Source organism: Sebastes umbrosus, chromosome 8, assembly GCF_015220745.1.
Source record: "Sebastes umbrosus isolate fSebUmb1 chromosome 8, fSebUmb1.pri, whole genome shotgun sequence".
NCBI classification, from domain to species: domain Eukaryota; kingdom Metazoa; phylum Chordata; class Actinopteri; order Perciformes; family Sebastidae; genus Sebastes; species Sebastes umbrosus.
This window is the reverse complement of record NC_051276.1, coordinates 6,034,239-6,050,710: the sequence shown is the minus strand read 5'-3', so window position 1 is coordinate 6,050,710 and position 16,472 is coordinate 6,034,239. Positions and strand designations below refer to the sequence as shown.

The following is a 16,472-nucleotide window of genomic DNA, read 5'->3' as shown; positions in this document are numbered from 1 at the left end:
AGAGAAAATGGCCACAGAACAGTTTACTTTTAGCATGTTGTGAAGTAACTCAGCAGTGAAAGTGTCTGTATGCGCTGGCTAAAAATGAGAAGCTGCTATTTCAGTGTTCAGCATGCTGCTCTTTGAGATCAGTAGAGATCTTCTGGGCACTTCGACTAAATTTTCCCTGCATCCCTCTGGCTATACAGCCAGCAAACGATTTGTGTGTTGATCAAATGCAGCATACGGTTAAACCCTCAGCCGCTGGTTGTTGATACGTTGGTATTCTGCGCAAACCTGATAAAAACAAAGTGAGTCACTTCCCCTTAAAGGGAAACGTTGAAGATTTTCAAGCAGCTTTGTATCTTGTATGCAATGTGGGTGGTATGTGCAAATGAACAATGCACACTGCAAAGATACAAAGCCGGTTGAAAATTGGCAAAGTTTCCTTTTAACATCCCAAAACATCCCAATAATAATAGTTCAGTCTATGGATCTCAGATGATAGCTAACTACAACACGCAATATAAAAAGTATGTGAGAAAACACACTTGTGACAAGTACAAAAATGAACAATCAAATCACCTACATTCCATAGCTCTATATAAAAACATGAGGTTTATGTACCTGGTGTTCCAGGAAAAGAGCTGGCCATCTTTCCAGGACATGCACCACAGAGGGACTTGAATTAACAATCTCAAGACTTCTCGCAGCAAAGATCTGGCTCATGTTGCTGCCCATCACTGAGAAATCTATGCCGTCTTTATCAGCGTTCTCCATTTCCATCACACGTCAACTCTGAGCACTTCCAAAGTGTCCAGTGTTTCCCCTGAAGAAGCTGTGGTAAAGAAAGATGCACACACAGCTATCACATAAACATGGCAAGGGGCTGATCCTGCTGTGCTGACTAAGTACAAGATGATAATGATGGAGAAGAAAGGTTTTTTGATTGACAGTTGAAGTCACAGATTTTATAATTCCATGCCATTCTGAACATTATTATGCTGCCTGTGGTCTGCATAACGTCTATAACCGTAAACACTCTTTAAATATCCATCCATCCGTCCATCTTCAACCGCTTATCCGGGATCGGGTCAGGTGGGCAACAGCTCCAGCAGGGGACCCCAAACTTCCCTTTCCCGGGCCACATTAACCAGCTCTGACTGGGGGATCCCGAGGCGTTCCCAGGCCAGTGTGGAGATATAATCTCTCCACCTAGTCCTGGGTCTTCCCCGTGGTCTCCTCCCAGCTGGTCGTGCCTGGAACACCTCCCAAGGGAGGCGCCCAGGGGGCATCCGTTCTAGATGCCCGAACCACCTCAACTGGCTCTTTAAATATATCATTAAAGAATCAAGACACTCATGAGATGTTACTGGGTCACTTACCATTTCTTGGTCTAGACCAGGGGTCTGCAACCTGCGGCTCCGGAGCCACATGCGTCTCTTTAGCCCCTCTCCAGTGGCTCCCTGTGGATTTTTAAAAATGGAAATGCATAACTGTTTTTTGTTTACATTTTCATTTTTATTTATCATTGTTGTAGGTCTATGGTACGATGATACGACAGAGTATTAGGGCCACATTGAGGGAAAAAAATAAACCTGAGATTTCGAGAATAAAGTCACAATATTATAAAGTAGTAATTTTATGTTATTTTCTTTTTTCTTGTAAAGTTATGACTTTATTCTCGCAATATTACGATTTTTTTTCTTGTAAAGTTATGAATTTATTCTCGTAATATACCGTTTTTTTCTCATAAAGTTATTACTTTTTTTCTCGTAAAGTTATGACTTTATTCTGGAAATCTCAGATTTTTTTCCCCTCAATGTGGCCCTAATACTCCGTAGTACATTTGCCCCTTGGCCCTAAATGCATTAGACTTATATACTATATACTTAGACTACAAACTGTGTTACCTTCATGACAATGCTCAAATGTTTTGCGGCTTTGCTTTTTTTTTTTCTTTGCCTAAAATAGCTCTTTTGATAGTAAAGGTTGCTGACCCCTGGTGTCGAGCTCTCTTGAAGGTGTCAAGGACTGTAAGCTTAAAAAGGACAGGGAAAACAGGTTCAGTCTCCTGAGCAAAGACAAACGGGCACTTATTAATGAATATAACAAGAAAGCCTATAGGCTACCTAGTGGGTTTTTAACCAGGCTGTTTCCTCTTATGATTTGAATAGCTAAACTCAACTTGTTTGTAATGTGGCAACAACCGATAGTGCTCGCTACTTCAGCAATTAACTAAAATAGAGACATCAATAATCTCAACACATGTTCAATAAACATCTAACAGTCGTTCAAATAGATTTCAACTTGTGTATTTATTTTAGAAAGAATAATTGAATGTAATTTTTGGCCAATGTTAACAGATAGTAAACATTGTTTTCTAAAATATGATCCCTGTAAATCTCTGTGCACTTAGCTTGTAGTGTATTATATAGTTTTTAATTTTCAGATGAGTTTGGTTAACTGGTTGGTAAGGAAAAGAAAGGCTGATGATGGAGGTCAAATTGGATCAGATTTAGGTCTAACTGTGTGTGAAATGTGAAAATGCCTAGCAGGAGTTATTTGATTTAATTTCTTGTAGGTTGCTTAATCAAGTACTTTACTTCATGTTTTCCATTATTAAAGGTCCCATATCGTGCTCATTTTCAGGTTCATACTTGTATTTTGTGTTTCTACTAGAACATGTTTACATGCTGTAATGTTCAAACATAACTTTATTTTCCTCACACTGTCTGCTTGAATATACCTGTCTTTAGCCTCTGTCCGAAATGCTCCGTTTTTGTGCATTGCAACGGAATTCCGTTGCCTGGCAACAGTTTGGATCTATGTTTACGTCCTGTCAGCTGATGTCATTAACATACACTACAACAGGAAATAAAGTGGGACACATTTAGAATGTTTTATGTTTAAAACTGTGGAATGGTCTAAATATTGTATATTTGTGATGTCACAAACGGACAGAATATTTATAATGGAAAGGACTTGAAAATTTTACTTTTTACAATATGGGACCGTTAATGACTTCAATATATATTCAATATATACATTCAAATATATACACATACACAATTTATTCTAAACACACTAATTTACATATTCCGCAACACTTGGCTGTGATGCCCTTATGATATCATGATGACATCATACCAACACACCTCAGAACCTTAGGACATACACACAGAGTGGCACATTTAGACACATTCAGACTCAACATCTCCTTGCTCTGAGAGTTGTGCTGTTAGAAACGTCTTAGAAACATTATCATTGACAGACTCAGCAGAGGACACTAACTCTCTCTCTTCTCCGGCTCTTGGAACAAGTTGAGGTAAGTGAAAAATCCAGTCACTCATGTTAATATGACTTATTTAGGATCAAGTACTAATTCAGAGTTAATACCTGGAAATACATTTTAAAAAATTACAATTTCAATTTGTTCCACTGTGTTTTTCTAATTTGTAGAGCTCCCTAGCACGTCAGGACTAAGTTCAGAGCCTAAAATGGATAGGACTAGGACGACTAGGAGGCTTAAAAGGGGGACCTGCACTTGCAAGAAGACCGACTGGCAGCACAGGACAAGGGTCTCTGAAGGTGAACACTCGGACACCTCTCAGGACGATGTCCGTGTGAGACTATTGAAGAGCAGAGCCAGAGAAGACGAAGCAGGACCGTCCTCTTCAGTGGACGTTCACAGAGGTAAGCTGATCATGTGAAAATACTGTTGGGAGTGTATACCATCATCATCTACTGAACACCAGGTTCAGACAGAGGTGGAAGTTGATATATAGATAGATAGATAGATAGATAGATAGATAGATAGATAGATAGATAGATATACAAATGGATATATGGATAGACAGATAGACAGATAGATAGATAGATAGATAGATAGATAGATAGATAGATAGATAGAAAGAATATGTTAGAATACACTATAAATATGACAGACTACTACAACTAGCTTAGAAAAAATAAAATATGAACATAGAATAACAATATCATACTATATACAATAGCAAAGTATGAAAAGAAATGATGAGCTCTTCCTTTAAAGGTCCCATATTATAAAAAGTGAGATTTCCAGGTCTTTTACATTATAAAGCAGGTTTAAGTGATACTGTATATAAAAACTGTTAAACTATCAAAACGTTCAATATACGGAGAAATACACACAGCCTGTATTCAGAAATTGTGCGTTTGATACAAGCCGTTAGGATTTCTGTCCATTTGTGATGTCACAAATCTACAATATTTAAACCATTTCAAAGTTTTAAACGTAAACATTCTAAATGGGTCCCATTTTATTTCCTGTTGCAGTATATTTGAATGACATCAGCTGACAGGAAGTAAACATGGACAGAAATATGCCTAGCAACGCAATTCCGTTGCAATTCCATTGAAATGTACTAAAACGGAGTGTTTCAGACAGAAAGTAATTACAGGGATATTCAGGCAGACAGTAGGAGGGAAATAATGTGTTTCTTGAACATTACAGCATGTAAACATGTTCTAGTAGAAACACAAAATACAAGTATGAACCTGAAAATGAGCATGATATGGGACCTTTAACTAAGAGGCAGCAGAACAGAAAAGTCTCAAATTTGTCATTTTGGAAGTCACCGAATGACGGTCTGTGTTTTCATTTAGTTTGGAGGACTTATTGTCCACGTTAGGTCCTGTGACTGTCAACAAGCTGATGTTCCTCTGTGTTTTGTCTCATCTGTAGAAAACCTCATCTCATCTGCGAAGGATGAGAGCAAGAGAGGCGGTAAGAGAAAGAAGAAGAGGAGCCCAGACCTGGACCTGACAGAGTCCGAGGACGACAAACTGTGCACCCCACAAAATGTGCCCGCACACGTGCAAAGAGGTCAGTAGATAGTGATACATGTCGGGTTTGGCTTTATGTTAAGTGTAAGCACTAATTCAGAGTTAATACCTTGAAATAAATGTAAAAAAATTACAATTTCAATATTTCTAATACGTAGAGCTCCCTAGCACGTCAGGACTAAGTTCAGCGCCTAAAATGGATCGAACTGGGACGACTAAGAGGCTTAGAAGGAGGACCTGTCCTTACAAGAAGACCGTCTGGCAGCACAGGACAAGGGTCTCTAAAGGTGAATCATAATTTACTGAACACAAGGTTCAGACAGAGGTGGAAGTTGTACTCAGATCTTTCACAGAAATGCCCATCAACAGGGTTGTTGGTATATTGATCTAAATAGACTTCAGTTCACCTAAATTACAAAGAAAAACAAATCCACACTTCCCTCTAGTGGTATCTATTTATGCAGATAGTTTGGGACTTTAACCCTCCAGGTTTTTAAATATCTGTGTCTGAGATTTTTGCATTCACCCCAGTGCAACGGAGGTAAACGGTATTTCATTTTGGTGCTCACAGCATCGACAAATGACATTTGAAAATTCAAAAGCAACATCTCTTTCCAAAAATAGTGTCCTGGATGGAATAGATGTTCCACTGAACACACTGTAGTTTCTATTTCTTTGGTAGAAGGTTGTTCCAATAGAAAGTGTTCACAGTGAGGCTTGTGGATTGTCCAGAGTAACAAGGACCCTGTGTTTGGAAATAGATGTTGCTGTTAATTGCTTCAATGCTGTGAGCACCACAAACTAAATGTCATTCCCCTCCATTGTATTAGGATGGAGACAGATATATCTGCATGGATAGATAGCACCAGAGGACAATGAGAAATATTAGTTTTAATTGGAGGGCATATTTTATTTTACTTCGGACAGAGCCAGGCTAACTGTTTCCCCAGCCTCAAGAGTCTTTATGCTAAGTTAGGCTAAGATCAGCTAAGTTAGGCTAAGTTAGGCCAAGTTAGGCTAAGTTAGGCTAGCCACAGCTCAACTCCAGCTTCAGAATCAGAATCAGAAATACTTTATTGATCCTGGGGGGACGTTGGGACGTTAAAGTTGCTCTTGTGTAAACATAAGGAATGTGAGAAAATAGAAATAAAGGAGTAAGTAACGTGTAAATTATGTACATAATGCTACAATATAAACAAATATATATGTAAAGAAATATAAGTACTAAGATTAAGAATAAGAAAATGAGATAGATAGATAGATGGATAGATGTTAGAATACCCTATAAATATGACAGACTACTACAACTAGCTTAGAAAATATAAAATATGAACAGAGAATAACAATATCATACTATATACAATAGCAAAGTGTGAAAAGAAATGACGAGCTATTCCTTTAACTGAGAGGCAACAGAGCAGAAAAGACTCCAATGTGTCCTTTTGGAAGTCACCGAATGACGGTCTGTGTTGTCATTTAGTTTGGAGGACTTATTGTCCACGTTAGGTCCTGCGACTGTCAACAAGCTGATGTCCCTCTGTTTTTTTTCTCATCCGTTGAAAACCTCATCTCATCTGCAGAGGATGTGAGCAAGAGAGGTGGTAAGAGAAAGAAGAAGAGGAGCCCAGACCTGGACCTGACAGAGTCCGAGGACGACAAACTGTACACCGCACACAATTTGCCAACACGTGTGAAAAGAGGTCAGTAGATAGTGATACACGTTGGGTTTGGCTTTATGTTAAGTGTAAAATTCATATTAGAGCTTAAGCAGTGGCGGATTAAAGTGGTCAGGGGCCCCTGGGCTACTCTTTGTATGACCCCCCCCCAAACTTTACTCATCATGCTTTAATGTTACCAGAAAAAAGTCATTTTGTGTCATGTATAAAAGCCTGCTAGGAATATTACACGGCCCACACGTACACAGTCGAGGGAACACTGGCGTATACAAACACATTGAGACAGCCTTTAATCTAAATCTTGACATATCTCGTCAATTTAGGGGTTTTCTTTAGTAGATCCTGGTCACGGTGTTCTTTCAGACATTGTGCTGTTCGTTTTTTTGGCTCTGTGATCATATTTTCTTTTTGACATTTTGCCACTATTCTGTCCAGTAGTGACGTATTATTTGAAAACCAGATTGACCTCATGAACATGGTCACATCAGCGGGCCAGGCTCAGAAGGTCAGCTGATTGGGTAGATGTGTCCCTCTTCATTTTTTTAACGTTTCTTGTTGGCCAATAAGGGTCAAGTTTTTTTGTTTTTTTTCTCTTAAGTACATTTAAATAATAAAAAATGATCTGGCCAATCTGGGGCCCCTGTAAATATCAGCCTAGGCCAGTCTGTGCATTAATCCACCCCAGAGCTTAAGTAACATGTAATTAGTGTTCCTCACAACTCTATTAAAACTAAACGTTGTTTGTCTTTTTAGCTGCATTCGAGGCTAAATATCAACAGGAGGAGAAGCTCGGCGAAGGAGGGTGTGGATCTGTGTTTGCTGGCTATCGCAAAGCAGATCATTTGCCTGTAAGTATTACACACACATTTTTGCACACACATGCACACACACACACACACAGTATGGACAGGAAGTGCTAACAAAGTTTGTGTCTCGTAGGTTGCCATCAAATACATCCCGAGCAAATATCAGTACATCAAACACGTGGTGAGTTAAGATCTGCTGTATTCAACACGGCGATCTCTTATTGGATGTATTATGGATGAATCCTGCTTCTCTGTGGAGCTTCTCTCCCTCATCCTCCTCTTTGTTGGGATGTTTTAGGATGGGAATACGCTCTCTGGGGAGGTCGCCATCTTGTTGAAACTGGCGGCCGAAACACGTGGCTCAGCGGGCTCCTCGGCACCTGTGTCCCTACTGGACTGGTATGATCTGGAACAGGAGCTGATCCTGGTGCTGGAGAGACCAGACCCCTGCATGGACATGGCCACGTACATCTGGTCAAAGGGAGGCTCCTTAAGAGAGGAAGAGGCCAAGGTAAGCTACTGGAGGATCCTTGTGTGTTTTAAACTTTGTACAGGAACTGGGGAGCTTATTTTGACCATCATTTCTATTCATCATTGTACATTGTACTCACCAAAGTAATTACACTTCCACGTTGGCGTGGAACAGCCATGAAGAAATGTCAAAGCACCCTCCTCTCCAATCCCTCATCTCTCTCTTTTTGTTTCTCAGATCATCCTGAAACAGCTGGTTGATGCGTTAATTGAGCTTCAGGATAAGAGCATCTTTCACCGGGACATCAAGGTGGAAAATATCTTGATCGAGACCGGCTCGGACGTCCTGCGAGTTCGTCTCATTGACTTCGGACTGAGCTGCTTCGTGAAGACAGAAGCCACTCTCCGCCACTACTACGGTAAGATGTCTAGCTTCTACTCCTTCTCTTCACTAACTTACCCATCTGTGACTTTTACGTTTAAAAGAAAGCTCCTCCTCCTCCTCCTCCTCCTCACCGTCTTATCATTATGTCTGTATATTCTAGGTACCCCTAATCTCTTCCCTCCGGAGTGGTACAATGGTCAAGGCTACAGCGCCGGCCCAACCACAGCGTGGCAGGTTGGAGTGGTCATGTTTCAAACGCTCCACAGGGACAACTCTTTTGAGACCCTCGCGTTCCTCGAAAACGGGGTGACGTTCAACAAGAGGCTGTCCAAAAGTAACAAAAACATACACAAACATGTCAACAGACACTAATCTGTTCATTTTAGTTCACATTCTGATGGATCTCTGTAGCCGTCACCTTCATCTTTCTTCTCCTTCTTTCTCTCCAGATTGCAAGGATCTCTTGGAAATGTGTTTGATTGAAGACCCCGAACAGCGCCTGACCCTGGAGCAGCTCAAGCATCACCCATGGCTCAGATAAACCAACCCGGAACACACACGTCCTCGCCATACAATACTCAAGTCTTCCAAGTATTAATGTTGCTCTATATTTGACAGGAAGAACGTGAGGATCCGGGGCGGCCAGCCTGTGATAGGCTGGCGAGGTCACCGGCCTGTGATAGGCTGGCGAGGTCACCGGCCTGTGATAGGCTGGCGAGGGCACCGGCCTGTGATAGGCTGGCGCTACAGGGCCGGCCCCATGTGGTCCTGTTTGAGCGACGATGGCCTTGCGACCCGGTCACCAGCCTGTGATGGCCTGGCGACCCGGTCACCAGCCTGTGATGGCCTGGCGACCCGGTCACCAGCCTGTGATGGCCTGGCGACCCGGTCACTAGCCTGTGATGGCCTGGCGACCCGGTCACCACCCTGTGATGGCCTGGCGACCCGGTCACCAGCCTGTGATGGCCTGGCGACCCGGTCACCAGCCTGTGATGGCCTGGCGACCCGGTCACTAGCCTGTGATGGCTTGGCGACCCGGTCACCACCCTGTGATGGCCTGGCGACCCGGTCACTAGCCTGTGATGGCCTGGCGACCCGGTCACTAGCCTGTGATGGCCTGGCGACCCTGGATAGGTCACCAGCATTCCTTGAAAACGGGGTGACGTTCAACAAGAGGCTGTCCAAAAGTAACGAAAACATACACAAACACGTCAACAGACACTAATCTGTTCATTTTAGTTCACATTCTGATGGATCTCTGTAGCCGTCACCTTCATCTTTCTTCTCCTTCTTTCTCTCCAGATTGCAAGTATTTCTTGCAAATGTGTTTGATTGAAGACCCCGAACAGCGCCTGACCCTGGAGCAGCTCAAGCATCACCCATGGCTCAGATAAACCAACCCGGAACACACATGTCCCCGCCATACAATACTCAAGTTTTCCGAGTACTAATGCTGTGCTCTCTTTGACAGGAAGAACGCGAGGAACCGGGAGGCCAGCCTGTGATAGGCTGGCGAGGTCACCGCCCTGTGATAGGCTGGCGCTACAGGGCCGGCCCTATGTGGCGACCGGGTCGCCAGGCCTTTGATGGCCTGGCGACCCGGTTGCCTGCCTGCGATGGCCTGGCGACCCTGAACAGGTCACCAGCGTGTGTGCCCCGCCTTTGCCCAATGTTTTTTTTTTGCAGATCCTGTAACACCCCCAGCCGTTCGAGGAGAGGGGATCTCTCTTTGAATTGCCTTTCCCGAGGTTTCTTCCCATTTTCCATCTAGCCTCAGGATTTTGGAGGAGTTTTTCCTCGTCTTCTTAGAGAGCTTGGGCTGGGCAGGTTCTGCTCATATTCCAATTAGCCATTATTTAATGTGATATTTAATACTCAGCCATGAAAATAAACTTTAATTAAATTAAACCCAATTAATTCATCTTTTCTTTAGACCACAGAGAATCAACATACTGTTTTTTTCTAACTGCATTTTGAGTTAAATAAATATATGTCAAAAAAGTCAAAGTCATAGTATGTAGTATCATAGTTGTCATAACAAATGTCATGAAAAAGTCATAGTATATTTTACCATAAAAGGTCATGGACAGACTGCTTATGCCTGGATACAGGAGTCAAATAGATTACATTTATGGTCAGAGACGAGGTCTATCAATGAGAGGGAGTTTATATTCAGGCATGGAGTAAATACGAGGTCAAGGGCGTGGCCTCGGTTATGAGTTGAACCAGAGACGTGCTGCACCAGGTTGAAAGAATCAGTAATGTTTAGGAATTCAGTGGCATAATAGTTTGATGGGTCATCAACATGGATATTAAAATCCCCTACAATACAAATGATATCATGATTGAGGACAATGGAAGAAAGAAATTCAGAAAATTCATCTAAAAAGCTGTTATTTGGTTTTGATCTCAAAACTCTGAAAGTTGTCAATAGTGATTTGTTTACAGTTAAATGGTTGCTGTAGGCAACAGCAAGGCCTCCACCACGGTCCGTGCACCTCGCGGCACGGCTGGTTTAAGGCATAGGCCTTATAGGTGGTTGCCTAGGGTAACCCCCCCACCCCCCTTTCTGGGGCTCTCTGGTCACCCTCTAAAAAACTAAATGAAATAAAAAAAAAAAAGAAAAATGTCAGATGCCCTTTCTCATTTTTCTGCCTTGAGGTAACAAATGAACAAATAAAGAAAGAAAGAAAGAAATACACTTTTTACCCCTGTGACTCTCGTTAGAGTGAAACTGACTTGACACTTTTAAACCAACAATACCAGGGACCAATTATTTATTTATATTATAATAAATACAGTTATTTATGAAAAAATATATATATTTATTTTTGTCTTAAAGCCGTTGTGATGTGTGCTGCGGTTTCCAAATCTGAATCTCGTCTGGGGCACCAAAAGGGCGACACCAATATTTAAGTTAAAACAACTACTAAAATGTATACATAGTGCACAATTTCTATGCTGTCCATTGAGCTTAACAATATGTGCCATTTTAACATTAAATACTTTTTTTTATTGACATAAACATTATAACACAAATGTATGTTTTTATTTCTACTCAAAGATTTTACGTTACATAAACAAAGAAATGGAGTTGTACTCAGCCTTTAAATTGAATGTTGCTTTGACTAATTATTACTAAACTATGTGTACTAGAAAATAATAAGTTGGTAAAAACACAGAAATTTGTGGTAGTTTTATGTAAAGACAGCAAAAAAATTGTGTTCAGCATAACTCTGCAATTCTTGTTGTAATGATGTGTTTATGTTATGTAAAGTGAACACACATTTTTCACGTTATTGAAAAAGAAAATAACTTCTTGTTATATGAACATAAAAATATTGAGTACATATTTGCACAACATCTTTTTTAGTTCATTCAACTATCCAATTATATGCTAAGTGCACAATGTATGTGTTGTTAATTGACCTTGAACTAATTAGGCTATATTGGCTTAATACATTTTAGTTAAATAAACTCAAAAATCTAAAATTGTTGACTTAACATTAAAAATGATGTTAAGCGTACAAGGGATGAGTGTTTGTGTCAAGTTAACATAACATTTTTATGTCATTTTGACAGTCCTGAACATTTGTGTAGACTTAACAATAAAATGTTGTGTCATGGATGGATTGGGGTTTACAGTGTAGCGGCCCCTGGAGGCTAAAATATAAAAATGGGAACGTACATACATTTTGACCATCCTAGAACCTTGCTGCTCGGGTTTAAAAATACAGTAGTTTGTCCTGAGGGTGGCCTTAGAGAAAAGGCTACAGGCTCAACATTTTTGAATTGTTCTTCCTCAGGGGAGCATGATGTTACTCTAGCCTGTGACACTATGAATATCTAACGTTTACAAAAGGGTGGTGTTACCTCTAAACGGAAGGCCATGAGTTGTGTGGATTTCTAGCCATTAATTATGTCAGGCAAACAGTGAAGGATTCTGCCTAAACGGTGAGACTGAGGGTGCTTTCACACCTGTAACCAACAGGTAACTCATTTATTGGACAGTTTTGCATCATCAGCGCTACATGGACCCAATGCTTCTTATGTGCATAGGCTATTTATGTTCTCTGGGGTCACAAAGAACTGATTATGAGCATTATTAGTGCTATTAGACTGCAAATTGGCCGCAGTCCGATTGTTTCGTCGGCACTAGAGTTTGACTGACAGCCCAAACGAACCGTACTAACCAGGCAAACCCACTAGAGGATAGAGTACCAAATGAAACAGGTTGGGTGTGACAGCACCCTAAAAAAAGTAATTGAATGACTGAAATAGACAGAGATCTCTGGGGAGCAGTCAGTAATGGAAATCATGCCACTACAAGTAGAAATTTTGTCCTAAAATACAGGAAAGGTCAAAGGGTCAGCACAATTGGTAGGTTTCCTCCTCTGTTGACGATGAGCATCTACATCAAATTGCATGCCGATAGAATCATTAGGTAACTTTTACTCTTTTATAAGTTGACAAGCACTAGTAGAAAACTTATGCAGTTTGTGAAAACACTTTCATTAAAGGTGCAGTGTGTAGGATCTGTCTGCATCTAGCGGTGAGGTTGCAGATTGCACCAACTGAAACTTCTCCAGTGTGCCAAGCGTGTAGAAAAACTACAGTGACCGACGCGAAAATGCGAAAACACTAATGGTCCTATCCAGAGCCAGTATTTGGTTTATCCGTTCTGGGCTACTGTAGAATCACGGCGGCCTCCTCGCTCTGTATCTATATATAAACAGCTCATTCTAAGGTAATGAAAACACAACGATTCGTATTTTCAGGTGATTATACACTAAAGAAAACACACTTACTAATATTATATTCCATTTCTGCCAATAGATCCCCCTAAATGTTACATACTATTCCTCTAATGACAGCCAACATTGCATTATCCTTAGCCCCTGCAGATAGATGGAAATAAATACATAATTAGGTAGTTTGTTCTTAAGCTGATACAGAGGACGGGTTTATCAGCTAACCCTCTCCAGGTATATAAAGCTAACAAAAGCCATTTGTATTGTTGACACTGTGTTGACAGGAAGTGTGGGAGTCAGACACTCGGTGTGGGTTGATGCTGTGAGTGTGAGCGTTCAACTCAGCCCACTTCATATACACTTCACATTATGACAAATGTAATTCTGCACACGGCACTGAGCGGGTGAAAAGTTTAGTTCTAAAATGAGGCATCCTCTACTACTATACATGAAAAAGTGACAAGATTCAGAGCACAAGACTACAACAAATGACTGAAGGGTGTTTCCTGCTTCTTTGAGAAATACTGAACATTGAACTTCAGGTGCCGAAACGGATGAGCAGTAAAATGTTTCGGAAATGAACATGTCAGTTCAATTTCCAGAAGGAAGCTCTCTCTGTAGCTTTGGCCCTCTTGTCTGCATCCTTAGCACTGACGCTAATTCACATTTACATCTTAGTCATTTTGCAAGGCTCTTATGTAAAGCGACTTATAATCAGTGCTACTCAACTACAGTAGCAGAGCAGCTGTAATCACAATCACTGTAAGCCTTCATTAAAAGATGGGGCCAGGAAAATAATAAAATAACAGCATGCTTAGCGGTTATGACACTCAAAGAGCAGCAACAGCTGATAGAGCACACATGTCAAAATGCAAAGCGGGGTCACGTATTAAACGGATACTGCGGTGCTGAATCCCTTTTAGGTCTGCGTTGGAATTATTCATGTTATTTCCTGACTTGATAAGGGTTAACATCTGAGCGGCAAGATATGCAAATCCTTCTCCCAATTGTCCTATTTATTTCCCAAGCACGATTATATTCAACTTACACATGAATATTCCGCTGAAGTCCCGAAGCCTAATAAGAAAACATGATTGAGGTGCCCAGGCAAGGTGGCATAAGTGACTGGAGGAATAGATTGTCTGTCACCAATTCCATCCTCTAATCACTGCTGGATGCTGCATTTCAATACTTCGGGTATCAGCTGCTGGAGAAGAAGAGTGTCAGAGGGTGTGCGCCCAATCTAGTCATGGATTAGGTTTCATTTTCTCATGAAATACAAATATTAATGCACCAGATCTCTGTATGTTTTAAAAACTCAGCTGATCTGTATTCAGTCAGCTAACTCATATCAAGATAGCCGTTGAAGGATTTCCACATCAAATATAACTTTTTATCACATTAAAATGACTGAATGTGAAAAAATTGGAATTTAAAAATAAATCAGCTTTTCACAGGCGTACAGTACGGTAGAGGGGATGCCACCATAACCCAAGGCATGGGCAACATGAGCCTTACATGCTACTAAATTGTTTTGCCTAATACATTTTGGAGGGAACGTATTTGCTGCACCGCAGCCAGCCCTGCAAACGCAAAAGTCTGTCTCTGAGTGACTACGTGAGTGACTGTGTTATGAAGTTACAGGATTGGTCGGCCGAGTGTTGGAGTTTCCTCATTGGCCGTTGCTCTTTCAAAATGAAAATACGGGGAACAGTCCTTTATGCAAATGAGCCCATCAAGCACGACGCGTCCAGCTCACGAAACTTGGACCAAGCTGTGAAAGTATCGGCGATCTAGTTCTAAAACGAAACCAGATTCAGCAGTGGCATAGCCTATTTCTCACTTAAAATGTTTTCAGAAGTAGATTTTGGTAGAATGTTTAGACGGAATAACAGAAAGTTTATGTTGTTCATGTTGTTTCCTCTTTGAAACGGCGAGCAGAAAACCAGGGACCAATCAGGTGCATTCCACAATAGGATACATCACAGCTTGAATGGCCCGTTGAGTGGAGCAGCGCGTCCCCTAGTGTCCTCGCCGGACCTGGTGGACATGTACCGCTGACAGGCAAGGGTGAAAAACCAGGAAGGAAGTCCAAACAGGCAAACAAATCCAAAGGGGACAGGCAGGAGGGCCAAAGTCCAAAACCAGGCAGAAGGTCAGGAAGGCACAGATTTCAGGTGACAGGATTAAAGGGTAAAGGGATCAGAAGCTTGAAAGCAAATGGCAAGAAACACGTTGCAACTTTTACAAAGTGGAGCGAATGAATTGAACTGGGCCGATATATGAACTGAGAGGCTGATGAGAAAATTAGATGGAGGTCAGGGCAGAAGAGGTGTGTAGATGGGTGGGGCAGTCAGGTGATGGGGAAAGGAGGGAAAATCAGTGGGATGGATAGAAAACAGTAATGAAGCCTGGGGAATCAGGAACGTGGCGAGGAGGGACAGAGACAGACTGTGACAAGCTCGGTCAAACTGCAAAAATGAAAAGCAAGAAAAAAAACAGACTGCTACTTGCTTTGTGGTGTTTTATTCAACTTAAATGATGCGTCCTGTCTGTTTCATCTGTCTGTCGTTAGTAGCAGCACCTGCTGGTTCTTTCTCTGTGCAAAGTGTTTGTTTTTATCTCCTCACTTCTACAAGTGTGTCGTGGGTTAGTTGCTGCTCTGTGCACACAAGAGGACACAGAGATTCTGTTTCAACAAAATAGGAAGACACTACAGGGTAAAAAAAAATGCCATGCAGGCAGCCTAAAAAACGATGTAAATTCTCCACAAATGCACCTGGGGATGTACAGATAGCATGCAGCTGCACTCTCACTACTGGATGCCGTGTTCCTCTTTTTTCCCCATATAGCCTATTTCTTTGTGTAGACTATTTAAAGTGAAGAAATATGCAGTTCTGCATCATTAGTTTGCTATGGACAGTTGTATTCAGCAGCTCCTCTAAACCTCTAAACAACATATGTTTATCCTTGTCGGGAAAATAAATGAAATGCACAAACACTCATTTGCAACTCTGCATTTTAGCAAAAACATTTTGGAGACGATATGCACCAAATGTTGAGAGCCTGATGCCATTTGTGATTGTCGTGCTCTGCGAGCGTAGCTAGCAGTGAGCTAGGCTGCAGATGGAAAGACAAGAGTAGCAGCACAGTAATAATGGTGGAAATGACCAAGAAATAAAAGAATAAACAACACCCCTTTAAAACAAAATGAACAACAGCATTATTTTTCTTCAATTCTATCCATCAATACATTTTCTAGTAGATTGGCCTGACGTCCTTCTACACTGCCACGTCTCCATCTCTTCCTCCGGGATCCTGAAGGCCAGGTAGTATACTGTATGTTCAACACAGTCTCACGACCGTCACAAAATTGAACCTATTTGATTCGTGTACATAGACACGATTCTCCCTTTTTTGTGACGCCTATATTACGACTTTCAACAACGTATTTTTCATGCGTTTTCCTACGAATGTCCAGCAACACATGACGCACGTGCCAATTTCCGCTACAGTCTTTTCAAAATAAAACTACTTGGTTAGGTTTAGGAAAAGATCGTGGTTTGGGTTAAAATAA

General features: G+C 41.3%; 2 protein-coding genes and 1 long non-coding RNA gene across 4 annotated transcripts; 1 reads left to right on the top strand and 2 right to left on the bottom strand.

Moving 5' to 3' along the window:
* Positions 1 to 578: 578 nt before the first annotated feature.
* LOC119493335 lies at positions 579 to 1,423 on the bottom strand. Its single transcript, XR_005207943.1, has 2 exons — positions 1,365 to 1,423; positions 579 to 817 (listed from the first exon to the last, which is right to left on the bottom strand). It is a non-coding gene; the product is annotated as an uncharacterized LOC119493335 (long non-coding RNA).
* A 1,655-nt stretch (positions 1,424 to 3,078) lies between these two features.
* LOC119492273 (serine/threonine-protein kinase pim-2-like) lies at positions 3,079 to 9,540 on the top strand. 2 transcript variants are annotated; one of them, XM_037776607.1, is made up of 11 exons: positions 3,079 to 3,307; positions 3,442 to 3,675; positions 4,706 to 4,846; positions 4,965 to 5,093; positions 6,387 to 6,506; positions 7,236 to 7,330; positions 7,422 to 7,469; positions 7,587 to 7,799; positions 7,998 to 8,178; positions 8,305 to 8,478; positions 9,447 to 9,540. In XM_037776607.1, exons 2-11 carry the CDS (start codon positions 3,480 to 3,482, stop codon positions 9,536 to 9,538), a joined length of 1,389 nt encoding a protein of 462 aa, XP_037632535.1. In that variant the 5' UTR covers positions 3,079 to 3,307; positions 3,442 to 3,479; the 3' UTR covers positions 9,539 to 9,540. The 2 variants fall into 2 exon arrangements, with proteins under 2 accessions (XP_037632535.1, XP_037632533.1); XM_037776605.1 differs by lacking the exon at positions 9,447 to 9,540 and adding an exon at positions 8,594 to 9,336 and having other exon boundaries at positions 3,083 to 3,307.
* Positions 8,713 to 10,049, bottom strand: LOC119492274 (mucin-19-like). The gene is made up of 2 exons (XM_037776608.1): positions 9,736 to 10,049; positions 8,713 to 9,261 (listed from the first exon to the last, which is right to left on the bottom strand). The coding sequence occupies exons 1-2, from the start codon at positions 9,902 to 9,904 to the stop codon at positions 8,750 to 8,752; spliced, it is 681 nt and encodes a 226-aa protein (XP_037632536.1). The 5' UTR covers positions 9,905 to 10,049; the 3' UTR covers positions 8,713 to 8,749.
* Positions 10,050 to 16,472: the final 6,423 nt, after the last annotated feature.

Bases quoted from the DNA above. Each gene is read 5' to 3' on its own strand.
- LOC119492273 (XM_037776607.1), top strand. From the start codon at position 3,480: ATGGATAGGACTAGGACGACTAGGAGGCTTAAAAGGGGGACCTGCACT. The intron at 5,094-6,386 runs GTGAATCATAAT...TCTCATCTGCAG, and splicing joins CAGGACAAGGGTCTCTAAAG to AGGATGTGAGCAAGAGAGGT. The intron at 7,331-7,421 runs GTAAGTATTACA...TGTGTCTCGTAG, and splicing joins GCAAAGCAGATCATTTGCCT to GTTGCCATCAAATACATCCC.
- LOC119492274 (XM_037776608.1), bottom strand. From the start codon at position 9,904: ATGGGAAGAAACCTCGGGAAAGGCAATTCAAAGAGAGATCCCCTCTCC. The intron at 9,262-9,735 runs GCCATCAAAGGC...CAGGGTCGCCAG, and splicing joins GCAGGCAACCGGGTCGCCAG to GCCATCACAGGCTAGTGACC.